This window comes from Arvicola amphibius, chromosome 3 (assembly GCF_903992535.2).
Source record: "Arvicola amphibius chromosome 3, mArvAmp1.2, whole genome shotgun sequence".
NCBI classification, from domain to species: Eukaryota; Metazoa; Chordata; class Mammalia; order Rodentia; family Cricetidae; genus Arvicola; species Arvicola amphibius.
Window position 1 is genome coordinate 170348251 of NC_052049.1, and position 16295 is coordinate 170364545.

General features: G+C 45.7%; 1 protein-coding gene across 1 annotated transcript in view; it reads left to right on the top strand.

The window, feature by feature from the left end:
• Acad11 (acyl-CoA dehydrogenase family member 11) overlaps positions 1-15762 on the top strand; it is a 78608-nt gene extending 62846 nt beyond the window's left edge. The window contains exons 15-20 of the mRNA XM_038324029.1: positions 685-770; positions 2190-2261; positions 3079-3233; positions 10862-10978; positions 11761-11870; positions 14601-15762. Coding sequence (XP_038179957.1) covers positions 685-770; positions 2190-2261; positions 3079-3233; positions 10862-10978; positions 11761-11870; positions 14601-14715 — 655 coding nt within the window. The 3' untranslated portion in view covers positions 14716-15762. The remainder of the gene's footprint in view (positions 1-684; positions 771-2189; positions 2262-3078; positions 3234-10861; positions 10979-11760; positions 11871-14600) is intronic.
• The last annotated feature ends 533 nt before the right edge of the window (positions 15763-16295 follow it).

Here is a 16295-nt window from a genome sequence, read left to right on the forward strand (position 1 = left end):
CTGTATATCTGCATCTCAATTGTTTTAATTTCAAAATCTATGTGGGAAGCGGTTTAGGGAGTGAAGCTGTGCACTTTGCAGGAGGAGCTGCTGTAGCTGGTAGTGCGGGCCAGCGACCTAAATACTCAGGAGGTGACAGAGCAGAGGATCAGTCGAGTCCAGCCTGCTCCACACAGCAAGCTCCAGATTAGCCTGTAGTGAGACCGAATTGAAGTGGGGGGGCGGGTAGGGAGGGAGGATAAAGTGTTCATGAACCTCGAAAGATATTTGGATAAGGCGACTAGAAATTGAAATTTTCATTGTTCAGTGGCAGAGAATTTACCTGTCCTGTCCAAGGTCTTGCTTCAGTCATCGGTACTGTAGAAGAGAGGAAGAGAAATAAAAATGTTCAGAGTTGTCTGAAATATGGAAGCCTTTGGATGTATGTAGTAAAGGCAGTTGTTTTAAAATGTTTAATTTGGGATGTCAGTTGGCCTTTACCATTGTGGAGTAGTGAGGAGCCTCTGGGTTCGTTCATTTGTGAACCCTTGTGTCTGTCCCAGGCTGCGGACTGGGACAGACAAGGCTAAGCGTGTCCTTCATGCTCTTACCATTCCAACCGTCCTTGCTCATGTGATCTCACGACAATAACAATCATCTCAACTCTTAGCACCGTTTCCCTAATGCTGTTTCTCCTTTCTGCAGACACAAACAGCACAGCATGATTCTTGTTCCAATGGACACACCTGGAGTAGAACTCATAAGGCCTTTGCCAGTGTTCGGCTACATGGGTGAGCACTCATAAACAAGCCTGGGTATCGCATGCAGGAAGGTGGAGTCTGCACAAGCACGGAAGGGAGTCAGCAGGGCTGCGAGGAGTCCCTCCAGCCCCATCCGCTCTTCATGGTGCTAGGCGAGGTCCAGACAGAGCAGAAAAGGAGCAGGCTGCGGCAGGCGAGGTCCAGACAGAGTAGAAAAGGAGCAGGCTGCGGCAGCACAGCTTCCTGCCTCACTGCTTACCCTGTGGAAAGGGTGGGTTGGTCTCAGGATGCAGTCCTGACTGGCAGCCTACTCTTTATGTGTGTTTGTATACTTAGAAAGGAAACCTCAATTGTGGTTTTAAAAAAAAGAGTCAACATTTAAAACATTGAAAGTGAGTAAGCAATGGGAGTTTCTTATCTTCTCATCCTGGAAATGAATGCCTGATGACACAGTGGGTCTCTTCAAGGGGAAGAATGAAACAGATGGATAAACCAATTTGACATGATCACTAAAATTTTTATTTATTTTTTATCTCTGTGTTCAGTTCTCTTAACCCATAAGAGTTGTTAGTAAGCCATGCGATGAATTCTGATTTATTTGAGTACAAAACACTTCCTTTGATTCTGCCCTTGGGTGGAATTTCTAAGTAAGGCTACTTGTTCCCTGCCACCCATCCTGAGCACACACCCTGTGCTTGTGACACTAAGGTCATCCACTCATCGAGAGGTTTTGTGACTGCAGTAGATCAAGGTCCTTCCACTTGGGAGCTTACACACTGGGGGAATGAAAGATGTGAAGGCAAGAAGCATCCCGGCTTATAAACTAGGGCCTCACCAGTGATACATGCTGTGAACATGTAGACGAGGCTCCAGGCTCCGTGTTGAGTGGGACTGGTCATGAGTTTGAGTAAGAGTCTTACAGATTGTTTGGCTTCCTTAGCTTCTGTAGGACAAGCCATCTGTTTGGATTTTTAGATTTTCTTTGAATCTTTTCCCCCAAATCAACTGACCTTTGGATCACCTATATGTACATGTGTACCATGGAACCTGGTCTTCCATTTCCATAGCTTTACAACTTCAGATGACATATTACAAGCCTCTATCAAATGATTTCTGAGACCTGGCCTCTTCTAACACCAACAGTTGAGTTTGCTGTGACACCGAGTGCTGTGTGCTGAGGGCTGAGTTCTACCCTGGAATGTCCACAATGTATTCATCTTTGAAATGCTACTTTCACTGAATAATCATGATTATATTATATAATTATTAACATAATTAACATAAAGTGTAATTATGTAATATAAATATATAAATATAATAAATATGTGGTAATATTATATAATTATATTTTATAATGATATAAAATATAATTATACTTTATAGCAGAGCCACTTTGACTTCTTTGCTCAACTTATTTTGAATTTTAAATTATTATTTTCTGTTCTATAGATAATGAACATGGTGGGCACTGGGAGGTCCATTTTAATCATGTGCGAGTTCCTGCTACCAATTTAATTCTGGGTAGGTATTACCCCCCAGTATTGTGTATTTCTATTCCCAGGTCTGAATCTGGAAAAGATATACAATAGTTTAGATACCTCCCATCTTATTCCTGTTATCAAGAAAAATGTTCATTCTGTGTATTTTTCTTCTCTGTGTTGATATGGTTTTATTCGAATGTTAAATGAGAGTCTTGTGTTTCATAACAGCTGGAAGCAGCTGAATACAAACATTATCCAACTGAGAGCAACATGCTTTTTCTAAAGCATGGTCATGGGCTCCCTACTAGTTTTAAGAAAATGTCAATACTTCTATTGAATTCAGATCCAAGAGAGAATAGACGGAATAAAATTTTAAATGTTCACTACATGCCTGAGATGACGTCATCATCTCTCCATTCACTGGAAACCTCCCAACCATCACAGAGTGGGTTTCCTTGTGAGCACACACACACACACACACACACACACACACACTCACACACACACATACACACACAGAGGCCCCTGGGATCACAATGGAGAACAAACTGCCCCTCCTTTGCCTCTCCTTGTCTCTGTGCGTCTCCCTTATTCACATCCTTTTTTCTCTACTCTAGATTCCTAAGGCAGGGACAGTAGCTCACCTTTTTTTGTAGCCTTTGGCACTTTACTCAGGGGACAGTCCTACATTAGATTGGAATCCAGATTCCCCTACAGCATAATGAACGGGATTGCAAACTTGACCCTTTCCTCACTGGAAGGCTGTTTATAGTAAGGACAGCTCCGCCTTTCCTAGAAGTCATGAAGATAAAAGGTACTGGCTGGGCCACCCTCACATTCTGCTTGCCTTCTCACAGGTGAAGGCAGGGGATTTGAAATTTCCCAAGGCCGCCTTGGACCTGGAAGGATCCACCACTGCATGAGAAGTGTGGGTTTGGCCGAGCGCATTCTGCAGCTCATGTGTGAACGGGCAGTACAGAGGGTAACCTTCAAGAAGAAGCTGTATGAGCATGTAAGAGGATCTTGAATGTCCGGGAGCTTGCTGTAGCCTGTTAACCTACTCTGACCTTAGTGAGAGGAGCCTGTGTGCTCGAGTGGTTTCCTCTAAGTGAGCATGAGAATCTTTGCCGAGGGCATAATCACGTCCTGTGTGAGAAGCTGCATTTCCCCTGTCAAACATTAGCAAGTCCTTAATGCTTCAATACCCAGCGTAGAGAGTGTAGAGAGTGTAGAGGGCCTAGGACATCACAGCTCACTGAGGACTTGGGGGGACTGTCATTGTTTTGGGAGGGAATTAGAGCAGATAACTATAAACACAGAGGAAAACAGTGCATTGTAGGCAGAGTTTTTCATGGGGACCACTGGTCAGCTCTGTCCCACCATCTGACTCCCAAATAAACACACAGAGTTATTGTTATATAAATGCTCATCCAATAGCTTAGGCTTATTATGAACTAGCCCTTACATCTAAATTAACCCATATTTCTTATCTACGCTCTACCAGGTGGTGGTACTTTATTTCAGCAGGGCAGTTTCATCTCCTGCTTGATCCCACCCTTCCCCCCTCCCCTGTACTTTCTGTCTGCAAGTCTTGCCTAACCTCTTCCTGCCAGCTATTGGCCAGTCAGTTCTTTTATTAAATAAAATAAAGACGGCACCAGGCAAAGACACATCTTCACAGTATACAAAAGGATTATTCCATAACAGTACATAATTCAGAGAAAGAAGAAATATTCTGATAGATTAAAACAATGCGATGGGCTGACTCTGGAGGAAGCCAGTGTGCTACTGATGGAGAAACATAAAAATGGAGCCAGCCTTTAATTGGTGGTACATGGTTTTTTAATTTTCATCTATAAATTATATACTGTTGTGTCTGTTATTAACAACCCACTCTGAATATAGTTATAAATAGACAGTAAAATTAAGTCATGTGTATCAGCAGAGGGAAGTGGGATAGCTGCAGGCCCTGATGAACCTACAAGAGAGAGGTTCTCTTCTAATTTTTAAAAAACAGGGAACTTAGTATTAGGTATTTAATCTTACTGCTGCTCGCATGCTGGTATTAGGTCTATTGTGTTGACGGAGGTGTGGTGTGTTTGCTGCACGTGTGTGTTTTATTGCATGAGTCCCCCGCACAGCTATGACCTCAGAATGGTTCACAGCAGCTTTTTTTTCTTTCTTTTTTTTTTGTTGTTGTTTTGTTTTTGTTTTTCTATACGGTTTCACTGTGTAGCCGTGGCTGTCTTGGAACTCAGTTTGTATGGAACTCACTTTGTAGACCAGGCTGGCCTTGAACTCAGAGAGCTATCTGCCTCTGCTTCTGCCTCTGCCTCTGGAGGGCTAGGATTAAAGGTGTGTGTCACCACTGCCCAGCCACAGCAACTTTCTGCTTAGCTTTTTTGTCTTGTTGCTTTTTGAGACAGAGTCTTTCCTTGTAGGTTTGGTTATCCTAGAACTCACAGAGGTCCACCTGCCTCTACCTCCCAAGGGCTAGGATTAAAGGCATGCCAAAGCACACCCAGCTTTCCCGTAGGTTTTTATAAGCTGTGTTTGCCTTGTGAAGCACTCCATCTTCAATGTTGATTTTGAGAGCAATGCTTGAAATTACCTGGCGCGAGTGAGAAGGAAACACGGAACACGCAACAAACCCGCTTAGGAGTTTATTAGAGGGGGCATGCACAGGCCTGGGGAATCTGTGTGCAGAGAGAGAGAGAGAGGAAGGTGGCATGTCCAGCTTTTAAAAGCTGCCTAGCGCATGCGCACAGGGGTTGACGTGGCTATGTCATTCGCAGATGACGGGGCTCACACATGCACACTAGGGTTTAGCTGAGTCATACGTGGATGATGTAATCCACACCGCACATGGCTCACAGGGGGCCCTTTAACATCCCTGGGGGCCCTAAGGCACGTCTGCCTGAGGGCATGTCTGCACATGCATGGCCTCTAGAACCCAGAAGTGTCAGCCTGATGTGGCTCAAATCATTACAATGATGGTACAGATATAAATAGAAATACTAACAATAGTAGCATTGTAGCAGAAAAGAAACTGGAAGGAGGGGTCTGCAAAATACAACAGCAGTAGTTACTTAACACTAATATATGTGAAGTGTTCGTGCTCACTCAACATGGGCATGGTTTGTTCACAACACTGTTTTTAAGAAGAACGCAGCCAGCCTTACACACCACACGCAGTAACAATGTGGGGGAAGCCCCTTGGTATATGGAGAGGGCTAGGAGTCAGCAGTTGAGGAGCACTGTGGGAAGATACGGGGGATCATGATGAATGTGGCCCTGTTGCTGCCAAAAAGGGACTTCAAGTTGCCAATGGCACTGGCCATGACTTCTTCCCAGTAACTTTTTGAGCTTGTCATGTAAGCGCTAGAGGACATGTAGGGTGTCCAGGAGGCCTCTGATAAAGCTAAAGGAAGAACCTGGTGGGGTGTTCAGCAGGCCCCCTGATAAAGGTGAAGGGAGGACACAGTGGGGGATCCAGCAGGCCCCTCTGCCCCTCTGCCCTTCTGCCCCTCTGCTCCTGCCTCCCAGTGCTGGAACTAAAGGCATACACCAGCACACCTGACCTGAGTGCTGTTTTTTTTAATTAATTAATTATTTTTTATTTTATATGCATTGGTGCTTTCCCATGGGTATCAGATACCCTGGAACTGGAATTACAGACAATTGTGAGCTGCCGTGTGGGTGCATGGAATCCAGATCCTCTGGAAGAGCAGTCAGTGCTCTTACTCACTACCCCATTTCTCCAGCCCCCCCCCTGGGGTGTTTGAATGCTGCACCAGGGAGGATTCCTCCCCCCCCCCCCCCCCCCCCCGTCCTTTAATATATCCTGCTACGCTGGTGAGGGCTTAAAATGTGTCTCCTTCTTCTGAACCCCTCTCCCATCTGGCTCGAATTAATGGAGCTGGCAGAAGCAGAGAGAGAACGTGAAAGCATGTCACAAATAAGAGTCCGCTCCAGTTCTTTCCTTCAATTTGTAAAAATGACATTTTGTTTCCCTGAATGAGGAGACTGCTTCCAGCTGCCTTCTAGATTGCTCCAGCTCTGAAATAGAATTTCATCTTGGTCAATACATTTGGGTATTTCCCGGAGCCGTCAGTGCCCCACCCTTCAGTGCTCTTCAGCAAATCTGGGGGCTGAGGAGACCCAGCTGGGAACTCGGTCCTTCCTTCTAAAAGCTAAGAAGGAGGAACACTTAAGTCTGTTCATGAAGTTGTGATTTCCCTGTTCTCCACTCATCAAAACAAATCATCAACTCCTGGCAGCCTGCTTGGAAGTAGTTCTGAGCCTGTTTTCACCCACAAGGCCAGTCCTGACCCGAGTACTGGGACACCAGCACCAGCACCGCCATGCTGAGTCTGTGGCTGCGGTTTTGGAAAATAAGAAGCAGCAGATGAAGTTCTTTCAAAGAACATTTTAGCCAGGTGTGGTGGCGTGCGCCTTCAGTCCCAGCACTCAGGAGGTAAAAGCAGGTGGCGCTCTGTGAGTTCAAGGCCAACCTGGTCTACGGAGTGAGTTCTAGGATGTCAGGGCTATTAGAGAGAAACCCTATCTCGGAAAAATAAATATTTTTTTTTTACTTGACCCAATACATGCGATTACAATGAAATCATTATAAAAATAGGATTAATGAGGTAGTTTGCGTTTTAAAATTGAGTGCATATTTTACATTTCATATTACATTTAGACACGCTTCAAATCTTAGACGCCACGTGAGGCTGAGGAAGGATGGCTGAGCATAAGATGACTGTGGAGATCCCCATGGCTTGAATCAAGCGCTGTAATTGCTGATCAGGCTTAGCAAGCATCATAAACAATAGTTCTGTGTTTAAAATTGGGAACCCAGAAAAATCCATTTTCATCATCTGGGATCATTTACTATGCCTCCTGGACTCCCATGCTGAATCATGAATGTCCATTTGCTTCTGAGATGATGTTGCAGTTGTCATGGATATCGTTAGGCTACAGATTTCCCATCAGCATAGGCTCATGTAGGCTGTCCTTCCATGAAGCAAACTCACTTCCCTCTCAACACCACATCTTCATTGACTCCTAGCAACCATGACCTGCTCCACTTTAAGTCCTTTTTTCATCCCAGACATGGGATTATATAATATGTAAGCATTTGGGGGTTGACTGTCTCCCTCAGTCATTGTTCTTTGGACAACCACAAGACTGTGTGATTCAGTAGCCAGCAGTACCGCCGAGCATCATCTCTTTGCATAGCCTCTGTAACATGAGGGCCTGCTTGTTGGGGTTTCTGTCCTGCCCAGTTCCCACAGTCATTAGGTCCCAAGAATCACACAGAAGGTCTACATAAGTTATAAACTGATTGGCCCATTTGCTCAGGCTTTGTATTAGCTCTTATATTGACCCATTATTCACATATATATATATCTTATATATATTAGCCACATTTCTCAGTACCTTTTTCAGTGGGACAGGTCACATCCTGCTTCTTTGGTGTCTGGGCAGGACTGCGGGAGGAGCTTCCTTCTTCCCAGAATACTCCTGGTCTCATTGTCCCACCTCTACTTCCTGTCTGGTTTTCCCGCCTATACTTCCTGCCTGGCTACCGGCCAATCAGTGTTTATTTAAAATATAATTGACAGAATATAGAATTGTCCCATACCAAGCCTCACTACAGGTGAGCTTTGCATCTGCTAAGGGACACCTGCGCCATTTGTGGTTTTATGTCTAGGGTTGTTATGAAGCTGGTAGTGGGTGAATACTAACACCATTTCCCTGAGACGCATGCCGAGAGAACAGTTCCTGGACAATGTGTCATTGTCTATTCAGCTCACAAGCTGTATGTGAGTGGTTCAGTTTCTGTGCATCCCCGCCAGCATGTGATGGTGCCACTGTTTTCTTTATGTAGGCATTCTGATCGGCTTATACTGATATGTCAAATTCTTTATGTCACCCTTATAGGGACATCTTGTCATTATTTGCCACATCCTTCCTTTGGGCTTGTGTCTGGTGCCCATTGTCTACCTCAATAGTTTGATATTTTCTACTGAGTTAGCTTACATTCTGGGCACTGCACTCTACCAGCTCTGTGGTTTTCAAGTATCCCCCACCCCCGTCTTGGCGTTTTTCCCCATCTTTTAACAGGGTCTTTCATGGAGCAGAAGTATCCTGCTGTAGTGACCCTCACTTGTCCTGTTGTCTTTGTGCCCATGTTCGGGCATCAGTCTGAGGGCCTTGGTTTTGCCCGTCTGTGCTGGAGGTTTTATCTGACTGTTTTCCCAAGATCTTGCACTTTGTCCTGGAGAACAGCAGTCATAAATGTAAGACATGGGCCTTCAGAGTCCTGTTCCTTTCTGTTCGTTTGTTCCAACACTTGCTGGAGAAGTGTCTTTCCTCCATCAAAGTGCTCTTGTGCCTCTACAGAAGTCAGTCGGTGCTGTTTTATTTCTGGTTCTCGTATGTCTGAACTGTCTGTGAGTCTTTGTTTACCAGCACTGCACATTTTTATACAACTTGTCTCAAAATAAGCTAGACTAAATTCTCACTCACTCTCCTCTTTAAATGTTCCAGGTGCTCTAGACCCTGTGCTTTCCCACACAGCTTTGCTTTGAAGTTCGCTTTCCATGCCATCTGATTATGTTTGCATGACACATCTTTTCCCCTTTGTTTTGCATTTTTTTGCTATGTCATATTTCAAGAACATTTCTTCAAGACATGAACAGACTTACCAATAGCAAATAAATACATCAAAGGAAGATCAAAATTGCCAAGAATGCAGGCTGGTACACTGTGAAATATCTCTGACTAAAAGATTGCTAACAGTACCCAGTGCTTGGGAAACATCTAGAATTGTCAGTCAGCAGTATAAACACTACCTAGTACAACCACTTAAGCCAACTCTCTCTCTCTCTCTCTCTCTCTCTCTCTCTCTCTCTCTCTCTCTCTCTCTCTCTCTCTCTCTCTCCTTCTCTTTGGTTTTTGGTTTTTAAGACATGATAGACATGATTTCCCTGTGTAGCCTTCCTTGCTGTCCTGGAATTTGCTACCAGGCTGGCCTTGAACTCAGAGATTTGCCTGGCTCTGCCTCCGAGTGCTGGGATTAAAGACATGCACCTCCACTGCCCGGCAGCCAATTATTTCTTATAAATGTTATCCATTGGCAAACAATTCTACTTCTGGTGTTTGCTTTTTAAAACAATAAAACGAGGAGGCTGGAGGGATGGCTCAGTGGTTAAGAGCACTGACTGCTCTTCCAGAGGACCCGGGTTCAATTCTCAGCACCCACATGGCAGCTCACAACTGTCTCTAACGCCAAGGTCCAGCACCCTCACACAGACATACATGGAGGCAAAATACTAATGCAAATGAGATAAAAATAAATAAATTATAAAACAATAAAATAAATAATACTCATCCCAAAGCCTATATGGAAAGGTCTACAGAAGCTCCGTCATCTAGAAGTTGGCACGGCCCCAGTGCCCCTTGGCAGATGAATGGGCAAGCAGACTGCTCATGCCCAGAACGGAGTCATTCTCAGTAACAAGCATCCCTGACAGTTAAAGAACAGATGGACTTGTGTGGAATTCAAAGCATTACTCTGGGTGAAAGCAGCCATTCCCCGTCAAAACCATGCCAGATGATCTCATTTCACAGCATTACACACCCTGGAAAAGGCGAAGCTATGGGGCGACCTGTTGTGGGGGGTTGGGGGTGTGGGGCTATGAGACCAGCCCACTGCTGCACTGGGGAGCACCTCTGTGTTAAATGCTCAGAGCTGTCCCCACGAGGTCGTCCCGCTTGTCTGGGGGTGGGCTCTGTTCGTTATGTGTATGGGGGTTTTGCCTGCACTGCGTGTGAACCAGAAGAGGGCATCAGATCCTCTGGAACTGGAGTTATAGATGGTTGTAAGATGTCGTGTGGGTGCTGGGAACTGAACCTGGGTCCTTTGGAAAAGCAGCCAGTGCTTTTAATCACCAGGCCCTCTCTGTAGCCCTGGTTTTTTGTTTTGTTGACAGGGTCTCATGTAGCCCAGCCTAGCCTTGAACTCCTGATTCTTCAGCCTCTACTTCCCAAGTGCTGGGGTTATAGGCACAAGACACTTTTTTAAGGGAAATGGTTATTTTTAATACATACCATCACAATAAAGGGGTGGGTCATCCTGAAAGCGTGCTGGGAATGATCAAGTCTGGTTAGAACCAGTTCCTCCGTTGTACACTGCAGAATGTCAATGGGGCTGTAATTAGTGTTCACAAGGACCACGAAGGGTGGTATGGCAGTAAGACAGTAACTCAGTTCAGCCATCATAACAGCAGAAATTAAGATACCCAAAATAGGCATCTGCCACCATGCCTGACAGCCTGAGCTTGGAGATCATGGCACAAGATATGCACACATGTGCGTGCGCACACACATACACACGCACATATGCACATATTCTAAAACACCCAAAACAAATTATTTTTCTGAGAAAGCAACACTTCTACAGTCTTCTCATTTTAACCTGGTATTCCACAGGTTTGTAGCTAGGCTGGTGCATATCAAGAGAATCAAGTCTATATACAACAACGATACAGCAGGGCTTGTGGGCTACCACTGGCCCAGAAAAAGTTGATCAAACTACAAGACCGCACTGATCCTTCCCTCGCTCTCCTGCAGGAGGTTGTGGCTCACTGGATCGCTAAAAGTCGCATAGCCATCGAGGAGATCCGCTTGCTGACCCTGAAAGCAGCGCACAGTATAGACACTGTGGGCAGTGCTGCAGCCAGGAAGGAGGTGAGCTGCCCAGCCACTCCACCCCTGCCCCACCAGCTGCAGGGTTCTCTCTGCCTCTCCCACCCACTGGCTGTTTCAGAGTCTGTGCCCCCAGATGACACTCAGATTACAGGAAGTTTCCATGTGGTTTTGGTTTAAAGACTGAATGTTTGTCACCTGCTGGCCTAAGGGAATGGCTTTCAGGATGCAGAGTGCCTTAAGTCCTGGGCTGTCTGCATACCTGGAATTGATGGTGCCTACTGCACCTTGTGTTCAAAATGTCTCTAGTATCTCTCTGCCTTGGGCGTCAGGCTAGATGATGGGTATGGAGTGTATGGGACAATTCCCCCACACTGTAAATTCCACCTATTGTTGCCTGCCTTCTCACAGATCCAGCTGATCTGGAGTGAGGGCGTACTTATTTTATTCTAAATACTCATAATATTTCTAAGAAAAAAACCTGATTAATGGAACAAAGACCATGGACTTTGTGTGAACACAAACAGTCTGCGTATGATTTATATGCCGCCTGAAATCCCTTTGGAAACAAGGCAGCTTAGAAACAGATGTCGCCTGAAAGCAAGATCCCTCCCCAGAACATCACCGCTGACTGAACCAAAGTCCCTCGCTTTAACGCTGCGGCCTTCTGTTGGCCTCCAGCACAGATCCTGTTTAGCGGTGACTCGGGTGTGGGAACGTTTCCTTGTTTTACTTCACGGAGAACTGCCAATTCTCTCAAATGCTGGCGGCACACTGTGTATGGTCTGAGAGAAGAACATTCTTTTCCTATCTTGCTTTTGTAGATTGCAATGATCAAAGTGGCTGCCCCCAAAGCCATCTGCAAAATAGCTGACCGGGCCATCCAGGTGTACGGAGGAGCAGGCGTTTCCCAGGATTACCCTCTGGCTAGAATGTAAGTACTCGTCATCTAAGAATATTTACACTGAGTGTCGGGGAGACGATTTGGTGGCGGAAATGCTCTCCATGCGGGTGTGCAATCCTGAGTTTGAATTTCAAGCACCCGGCTAAAGGTGCGAACACTGTCTGTAGTTTCACTGCTTCAAGCTGGGAGGCAGAGGCAAGGGGAGCCAGAGAAGGCTACAGGCCAGCTAGCCTGGCTTCCAAAACAGTGAACAAAGGGGAAGGTGAGGATCAGCACCCACGATTGTCCTCTGATCTCCTCATAGGCACTATAGTGTGTGTGTGTGCGCGTGTGTGTGCACACACACATACACCATACACAAAAATTTTCTAACTAATGTACTTGAAAGGATTGACATTAAAATACGAAGATTGAAATAAGTGTCAATCAAAAGATAAAATCAGGTTTTAATCTACAGATGCTTTGATGGTAACTGTTCAGGAAAACAATAAGAATGCTTCCTGTATGTTATTGAGAGTACAGTGACCTGGGGAAGTTACAGTGGACTTCGGCTCTAAGAAACTGCTGCTCTTAGTTCAGCTTTGTTAGCCTTTGCCTGAGGGGTGCACTGAGGGCTTCTGTGCTCCAACATGGAGTTCCACCTAGAAGCAGGAAGAAGGGGAGGGCCCAGAGTCATGGAGGGCCCAGAGCCAGGCCCTGTGTCCACCCACCAAGAGGCAGCAGCTGAGTTTGCAGCATTGGTGACAATGACCGTCTAGTGCTGGCTGCTGGGGGACATGACAGAAAGTTCCCTGTTCCCCACTTGCCCCTCTCCACACCAGCACTGTGCCGTGTTCTTGTCTCACTGTGGGGGCCGTCTTATACATGTCCGTCTTTAACCTAAGAAGGAACTAACTGCACCGCCATCCTGTCGGCTGCTGTGACTGTCATCAGAGCTCTTGGTTCCCGTCAGGTCAGATAGCGCAGCAAACCGCGCGTGAGAGCAGCCCACTTAGGCCTCATAAAGTTTCGCCCTTTGGCCTGACTGAAATTACAATCCTTGGGGGTTTGGGTAAGTGTCAGGAAGACTGAGGGACTTCCGCCTGGACCATGTGACAAGTTAGAGACCAGCCCTAGCCACACAGAGAGGCCCTGCTTCAAAACCAAACAGAGCATTCTGCTTTCCCAAGTTGGGGCTTTTATTTAGTAATGTGTTATCTAGTTACATGTGTTAACTATATATACAGTAGACAATGGAGTTCATTATGATGTTTCCACATATGTATGCAGCCTGCAGTGATGGATGGAAGTTTTTTTAAAAAATATTTATTTGTTTGAGTTGGACTCTCACTTATTTGTTTGAGAAAAAATCTCCTGTAGCCCAGGCTAGCCTCAAGCTCAACTTGCTCTGTAGCAAAGGAAGACCTTGAACTTCTGGTGATCCTCTTGTCTCTAACTTCCAAGTGCTTAGAAATATAGGCTTGTGACATCACACCTGGCTTTGATGCAGTGCTGGGGATCAAACTCAGGGCCCTTGCATGCTAGGTTAGCACTGTGCCAAAAAGGCTACCCCTAGCTTGTAGAACTGCTTTCTTTCACTTCTGGATGTAGGACTCCCTGACTCTTGGTTTGTAAGCCTGTCTGCTGGGCATGATCCCCAGATTCTGCTTGTTGTGGAAATCGTCTCTCCTCCATTTCTAAAGGCTAGCTCAGCTGGGTGCTGTGTTCTTGTTTGGCAGCTACCTCCTTGCACGACTAGAATACATTCCTTTCTGGCCTATGGTTTTGTGCTGAGGAATCTGTGGATAGTCTAAAAAGGATAGCCCTCCGTGTGGCTGGGTACCATTCTCTTGCAGATACAATTCCTGTTCCGTATTGTACCATTGGCAGTTGCATACAGTTTGCCATGGTGATAGCCTCTCCGGTCATGTCTATATGAGGTCCTATGTCTCTTTACTATTTCACTGAATAGATTTTATATCCCCTGAGCTTTTCCCCCTTGCCTTGTATTCTAAAAATGTATTCAATGGCATCTCCAGAGCCCAGAACTCTCGCTTCTTCCTTTGTATGTCCTCTGTTTGATGGAGCAATACAAAGAGAGTTGAGAGGAACTTTCCTTGGGTTCAGTTCCCTCCTCGGCATGCAAGAGTCACAGCTCTGCTATCTGGTCTGCTCCCACCACCACACCTATGTGGTTTCTCCTAGGTCCCATCCCTGTGCCTTGTGCTCCCACACACTATTGTTAGGAGTAGATGTGAGAGCAAAGAGAGAGTTGATGATCCTGCCTGCCCACATGCAGCATCTGGCCAGGGACCGCTGACTGCTCAGGTCCACACACGCCTGGCCTCTCACTGCTGAGGGCAGGGACCAAAACTAGCAGCAACCCTCCTCGAGGAAGTTCCTTTCACCCAGTTGGGATCACGGCTCCCACTGTCGGAGTAGCCACACAGAAAGAAGCCCACACCCAGTTCTGTCCACACCATTGTCTGAACTGCCAGTGTCCCCACTCCTGCGTGGTCTGATTCTGCTGCCAAAGTTCTTAGCCACAGTAAAGAAGCTCCACTCACTAGTATCAGTTCCCACAGTCCAGTTATCTGCACCTCTCGGCAGCCATCTTGAATCTTCCTGAGCTGGGAACGTTAAGATGGCAGCTTCAGAAACCCTTGGTTTTCTCTCGTCATGTTCCTTGTATTCTTTCCTTTTCTTGGTTTGGGGTGAACATGACCTGATAGTATCGTGTTCTTTGAAAAGCCTGTGACCCCGGCTCTCTCACCCTTCCAGGTATGCCACAATTCGCACCCTGCGCTTGGCGGATGGACCTGACGAAGTCCACCTCTCTGCCATCGCCAAAATGGAGCTCCAGGAGCAGGCCAGACGGCTAGCGGCCAGGATGTGAGGGGGGCAGCCTGCTCCATCCCACCGCTGGAGAGGCTTGAACTCCTAAACAGCTCCGAAACTTAAGTCTTCCATTTCTGCAGGAGTGCTAACTTTTCACCTGTGGTAAAGATTGTAGTATCTATTTTGATCATTGGGTTTTTATAATGTTAAAGATCACACAGATGTGGGGTAAATAGGAAATCCCATAGCTGTCATCATTGAGTGTAGTGTCTAATGGTGTAGCATTTGCCTTATACATGTGACCTGTAATGACCTGTGATAAGGTCGTTCAGGGAATGGCAGAGCTATTTCTGGATTGTGAGCATGGAAAGCTATTTGCTTTGACTTTCAGGAACTAAGCCATGTGAATAGACACCCAGGCCTATTTCATCTTGTCCTGAAAACATATGTCATGATACCCCCTTTGAATAATGTTCTGGAGGTTCGATTAGCACCTCAGAGAAAGCCATGACTGGAAGGTCTTCGGAGTTCCCCTGCTAAGCCTCTTCCTAACCCAGCAGGAAGCAGTTCTGGTTAAAGTTCACAAGAAAATGTAGCGTTGTCAGGGGAGCACATAATCAAGACTACTTAAGTTAAACAGAAAACACCGCCGAGAGCCATGGCCAGCTGCTGCCCCATCAGAGCTCTTTGGTCCCATGAGAGCCAGTCTGGCCAGGTCAGCCTTGGGGCTGGTCCTGTCAGAGCTGCCCCTACAGTGCAGCTGTTGCCACCATGTTCCTCTGCATTGAAAGTTTAAATACATATTTTCAGTTCAGTTGCTGGGAAAGCCGTTAAGTGTAGTTGGGTGTTACATATATAAGGCTTGGGTGGGTGGGTGGATCTACTTTTTCAAGTGTGGATGTTTTGAAGTCTCAATACAAAGAGAAGTATTTTAAATCAAAATTTGGTATCCAAATAATCACAGGAAGTGTAAAATACATATTGGATTTTGAAAACTTAACTGAAAATAATTTAAAATATCTCATGGATAAATAACTTTCTATATTGATCATATATTGAATTATATTTTGGAAATATTAAGTTGAATAAAATATACCCAAATCTTTTCTGTTTCTCATTGCCATTTTATGGTGTGAATACCACCGGAAAAACAGCTGGGATAATTTTTAAATTTTCAAACCAAAGTATTTTCGGGCGTAAAATCATTAACCTTTTCATCAGGAAGTGTGCTCATGGCATTGGATTGTGGATGACCGGAGACGCTGTCTGTTGTGGCTGAGTTTCTTCTAGGGGGCGCTGTGTAGGGGAAGCAGGGTCTGCCACAGACCTGGGTTGGAAGCTGTGTCACGTGGACTTTACAACTTCTGCCTCTGTGCCCTCAGCTCCCTCTGACTCCCTTCCTTTGCAATACAGTGGGATCACCTTTTTAATCCTAGGCGCATGTTTCCTGAACGACTGTGAGAATCCCTGGCGCCATGGAAGAGCACCTTGAACATGGGACCACGGTAAAGCTCTTTACAGTTTCCTTGTCTGTAGCTCATCAAATCTTAGCACCAAATATACCGTACTCTTCATTCTTTAAAGTTTTGGTTTAGGAGATATCAGGGGGATTGTTTGTTTGTTTGGATACCTGGCCTT